General features: G+C 40.5%; 1 protein-coding gene across 1 annotated transcript; it reads right to left on the bottom strand.

Moving 5' to 3' along the window:
- Window positions 1-513: 513 nt before the first annotated feature.
- LOC138389738 (lymphotactin-like) lies at window positions 514-4459 on the bottom strand. Its single transcript, XM_069478304.1, has 3 exons — window positions 4399-4459; window positions 1525-1639; window positions 514-682 (listed from the first exon to the last, which is right to left on the bottom strand). The coding sequence occupies exons 1-3, from the start codon at window positions 4457-4459 to the stop codon at window positions 514-516; spliced, it is 345 nt and encodes a 114-aa protein (XP_069334405.1).
- Between the last annotated feature and the right edge of the window lie 884 nt (window positions 4460-5343).

Genomic DNA, 5343 nt, shown 5'->3' with positions numbered 1-5343 from the left:
TGAGTAGTGGACCCTTGAATGGGAAATCAATGTCAGTGGAATTCTTTTCTCCCTTATTCTATAAATACACTCTAGCATGAAGACAAGCTGAAATACATCTTGAATTGTTGCCATTGTCACAGTTGTAACTTGTGACTCATATGTAAAGAACCACTATAATCTGGAACCCAAGAGTGATGAATACAGCTTCCATCTCTGATAAATACTGGTCAAAATCTCCCACATCATGAATACCATCAAAGGAGAGGTACAGTTAGGACAGAAGTAGAACATAAATAATATATTACCTTTCCCTATATATAATGAATAAACCATGGCACTATTCTTGATAATAAATATTTATTAATTAGAACATCTCAATGAATATGAAAGACATTAAAAAACAAAAATACACAAAAATAATTTGATTCATGCAGCACTTTCATAAAAGGTGAGTACAACTTAATTGTTCCATGAACTTGTAAAGTGAAATGACCCGGCCGACTAGTGAGGGGACAAGGTACCGGAAGGCCACTACCCAGTCAGGGTCACAGCTGTGTTTGTGGAGCGCTGGGCTCCCGTTGGCTTGGTCTGAAGCAGGTTACTTTTGGTTTTGGACTTGCTGTCCACGCTCTTGATCGCTGCTTTCACCCACTTGTCTTGCGGATCAGCACAGACTTTCAGGCCACGTTTGGTAATAAAACTGTAATACAAGGAAAAGATAGACAAAATTAGCCACATTCTCAACGCCTCGTGGCCAGGAATTAAGTTGAAACCAGACAAGAAGAGATCTTACTGGAAGAAATAGTCTTTCAGAACTGTGAGACCATAAATGAACACCTTTCTTCCGCTATCTAGTTTAGCAAAAAAAGAGAAACATCCACAGGTAACACCCAGCTCCTTTGTTCACCATAATTCACAGGCTCCTTTTCTCATCAGTGCTACCAAATATTGTAACTAAAGGACATTTGGGGCCATCTAGTTCAATGATTACAGATCCCCTTTCTTTTCAAACCTAAACATACTCATATTATTTTTTGGACAAAAGATGATTTCTTTATTTTAATTTCTTAGGGTAAAGCTTGCGATTGTGTGTTAGAAAGAACTGCTACTTCTAAAAATGAGACCCCAGAAAAAGAATAGTACCGTGTAGGCTACACATTGACACATTTCCTTGAGCTATGGCAACTGCTCAAGTGTGGCAACTCCAACGCCAAGTATCCCACACCTATGCGGCTGCGTGGGCTAATCCTGGTCTAGGCCAGCGTCTCTAAACCCGGCCCTCAGAACTGGGGATGGTATTCATCTGGTTTCCAGCCAGACTCTTCTGCTAACGAGGGAGGACTTATTTATTTGGCAGCCAAATTTTTGTAGCAATCATTATTTTGTTGGGCTTAATGAAGACATGATTAATATGGAAATATAAAGGGGCTACTGGTTAAGGTTCTCCTCCGTGTTGACCTGTTCTTCCTGAGGAGGGCAGCATTTCTGTATTCTCTATCTCTGTATATCTACCTAGCCCCACCGTAGGGGAGACAAACTCACATCACTGCTTTCATGGAGCCCTCCTTGATGGTGTAGGTCTTGATTCTGTTCACAGGCAGTCGTTGGGTGGTTAGACTCACACAGATACTCCTATCTGGGACTTCACTGCCCACACCTGGAGAGGGAAAAAAAAGACAAAATAAAACTATAAGTCAATAATCATCAAGTTCATGGGAGCAATCACTTGTTAAAGTACTGTAAGAACGTTGTAGGGATATAAATAAAGCCATTTGCTCTTTGGGGGAAGAGACAATGCACATGGGCATGCTCAGTGTCTTGCACATCATCAGTTATTAGTAAATGTTTGACTAATTAAAAATTAAATCAAGAGTATCGTTTCAGGAATTTCACAGTGAGAGAAAATAACAAGAGGTTATCCATCTCTCTGCACATTTTCATTAAGACGCTTGGGATGGCTAGCACATGCCCCAGTGACATTCATCCATTCATTTACAGAGTAGCTATGTCTTGAGTGGCTATTGCATCCCATGTGTTTAATGCACTAATTAAGACAGACACTGTCCCTGTTTTCACGGAGCACATGTTCTAGTGAGGGAGTCAGGCAACAAACAGACAAACAAAGAAGATAGTTTTGGCCGGGCGCGGTGGCTCACGCCTGTAATCCTAGCACTCTGGGAGGCCGAGGTGGGCGGATCGTTTGAGCTCAGGAGTTCGAGACCAGCCTGAGCAAGAGCGAGACCCCATCTCTACTAAAAATAGAAAGAAATCATATGGACAGCTAAAAATATATATATCAAAAAAATTAGCCGGGCATGGTGGTGCATGCCTGTAGTCCCAACTACTCGGGAGGCTGAGACAGGAGGATCCCTTGAGCTCAGGAGTTTGAGGTTGCTGTGAGCTAGGCTGACGCCACGGCACTCACTCTAGCCTGGGCAACAGAGTGAGACTCTGTCTCAAAAAAAAAAAAAAAAAAAAAAAAAGAAGATAGTTTCAAATATTTATAAGTGGTACAGTGCTATAAATGAAATAGCAAAGAGTAATGTGATAAAGAGTAATTTAGGCAAGGCAACCATCAATGGGCAGCTTGTTTTTGACTGAATAAATAAAAGAGTTTTCATTTTAAATGGTAAAATGCAAGATATTAAAGGAAGTAGTTTCTAAAGTATTCATCCTCAATAGCAATGGCCCAGGGGAATTAAACTGTTAAGTTTAGAGAAACTGCTTACGTTGCAGAAGGGAAAATAACTTGGAAGAGTTAATACTATTAAGGGTTTAATAAAAATCTAGTCAATTTCTAAGTGCTGGTTTTCTCCTTAGCTGTACAGACTGGTATTTGCTTCCAGAGAAACGTGCAGCTAAAAAGCATCTAAAGTAACCACTGATAATGATCGTTTGATCTGTGCTGTTGCTGATATCAGAAGGCTCCTTTCTAAACACAGAACTAAACAAAAGGTGTTCACTGACGTTGCTTTTCTTCATTGTTCCCTCTCCTCTCCATCACTCTCAATGCCAGTCTGCACATCCTTTACCCTCTGCCTTTGCCAATTTACTTTTTAGTACTGAACTGTTTCCCAACCCAGTGGAAGACGAAAAACAATCTGTGGATTTTTTCTTTCTGTTACTCCTTAAGAAACCATATTTCTTTCTGTGAAGTATTTAACATGGACTCCCCAAGCCCCAGAGAATCCTGCTGTGCACTCTAAACCACAAAACTTTTCCTTATTCTCAGCAATGTTGTGTGTCTGTGTTATGCATTAAAACATTGCCTTCACAGAGGTTGCAGAGTTGAGTCAAAGCAGAGATTGTTTTTGCCCCATTTTGTACATGAGAAGCCAAGCACCAGTGGGACTTACAGAGCCCCTCCAACTAGACAACTCGCAGCTCTCCCCAGCCTGGAGCAGAGCACCATCTCCCTTACCCAAATCTCCACTGAACAGCACACCTGTCATTTCAGTAAGATGCCAGCCACAACATGTGGCCTGACTTAATGGTCTGAAGCTTTTTTGTTTCATCAATATTTTGTGTTTTGCCCACAATTTCAAGGAGTTCCAGTCTTTGCTGCCTTCTTCATAGACTCCCTCCCTTGGGGATTCATGATCAGATTATGATATTGTAGTCTAAGTACTAAGTCTACAAATTAATTCTAGCCAGTAGGAAAAAGTGGTCTGTTAAGAAATAATCTGCTGGACCCTCAGGTAAGGCTCAGTATATCTGAATCTCACTTGCATATATCTTGTAGGTTTATTCGACTATATATAAGCTGTCAGCACTTATTATCATATAGTCTCTTATAAATTCAAAACATTTTTCATAAATGGTAACATTCATCACAGTAATAATAGATTCCCAGTATAATAATAGAGTCCCAGTAATAATAGAGAACATACATCCTCCAGTGCATCCCCACATTGTGACTGAACTCTCAAAATTTTGAGAATTTATCAAGACCTAAATTAAATGGGCAAAATCTACAAATGCACTTACAATCATCACCACCATAACTAATATTAATAAAAAAATTACTATTTGTAAGGAAATCTGATTCAATTAAATAAATAAAAATAAATAAGTAAACTATAAATAAACAAATCATAAGATTTATTTAACTTTAACAGAGCATGTCTGTTACATTCAATTTATAGATAAACATAGTCCCGGAATGGTTTAAGAAATTTACCCAAAATCATCCAATTAGGAAGGGTAGGAGCCCAGATACTAACCAAGTTTTCTCTGTCTTGGAAATCTACAAAGGTCTCTAGAGTTGAAATTATCATTCCTTTTTTGCACATGGGAAGTTTGAGGCTTACCTTTGAAAAGCAGTTTACTCTAGTCGAAACCTGAGTCAAACCCAAAAGGTGTGCCCACCTGCCTCTCATCCCTGTTCCCCATCTCACAGACAATTTCTCCACTTACCTTCTACCACATGTGCGGTGAGAAAGCAGATGCCAATGAAGGCCAGGATGAGCGGTCTCATGGCTGAGTTTCTGGCGATCTGGGCAAGGAGAGAGTGAGGACCTGGCTCCTCACGAGCCTCTTTTATCCTGTGATGGTCAGCGTGCTTCCTGTGGTGAGAGGGGGCTTTCGGGGTGCATGTGGGATCACGGAAAGTCTTTGCAGTACCAATGCTTTTTTTTTCTTTTAAAAAAAAGTTCCCTTGCCTCGTTCATGCTAACCTTACACGCTGTGGCCTTTTCCCCTCTCCTGTGGTTAACGTGTCAATGAAACCAAATGTATGAACAAAAGAAAACGTGGTCGTCTCTTCTGCCACCAGTCTAAATTCGGATCTTCCACTGCAGACATGCCCCAGGGCTGTTCGATGTCACGGCCTAGCACAGGGACAGTGTAAAGGAAATGCGGTGGGGTGGTCACCACAGCCCATCCCAGTCATCTCATATGACATCCACCGTGACATGGGGCTTCCACAGCCGTGGATCTCCATGATCCCCTGAGGCCACCCCCTGACTCCTAGGGAGGGGAAGAGATGCCACTGCCACACTGCGATTCTCGTTCCTTTGCTTTCTCTTTTTCTCATTTCTCTCCTCTACCTTCATTCATACTCTGTCCCCCATTTCTTTACACCACTCTCCCCAGGTACCCAAGAAACTTTTAGATAACTGTCTTGAGCACGTCTATGTTTGTTTTATTGCAACTTAATAGATACATTTTTAAAGGCTTTGAAGTTGTCCTATACCAACTTAATTTTGGAAAACCGAGATAAAATTAACTAATAATCTTGCCATTCTGACATATTTCATTTTTAGTGTTTTTCCAGTGAGTCTCCATTTATATGCATATGCTCACATAATTTTGGTCATTATAAATACCATTTTAAGATCAATTTAAATATCTTCCCATATT

The sequence above is a fragment of the Eulemur rufifrons genome, chromosome 8, assembly GCF_041146395.1.
Source record: "Eulemur rufifrons isolate Redbay chromosome 8, OSU_ERuf_1, whole genome shotgun sequence".
NCBI lineage: Eukaryota > Metazoa > Chordata > Mammalia > Primates > Lemuridae > Eulemur > Eulemur rufifrons.
Note: the sequence above shows the minus strand (reverse complement) of the source record. Positions and strands in the feature narration are given on the sequence as shown.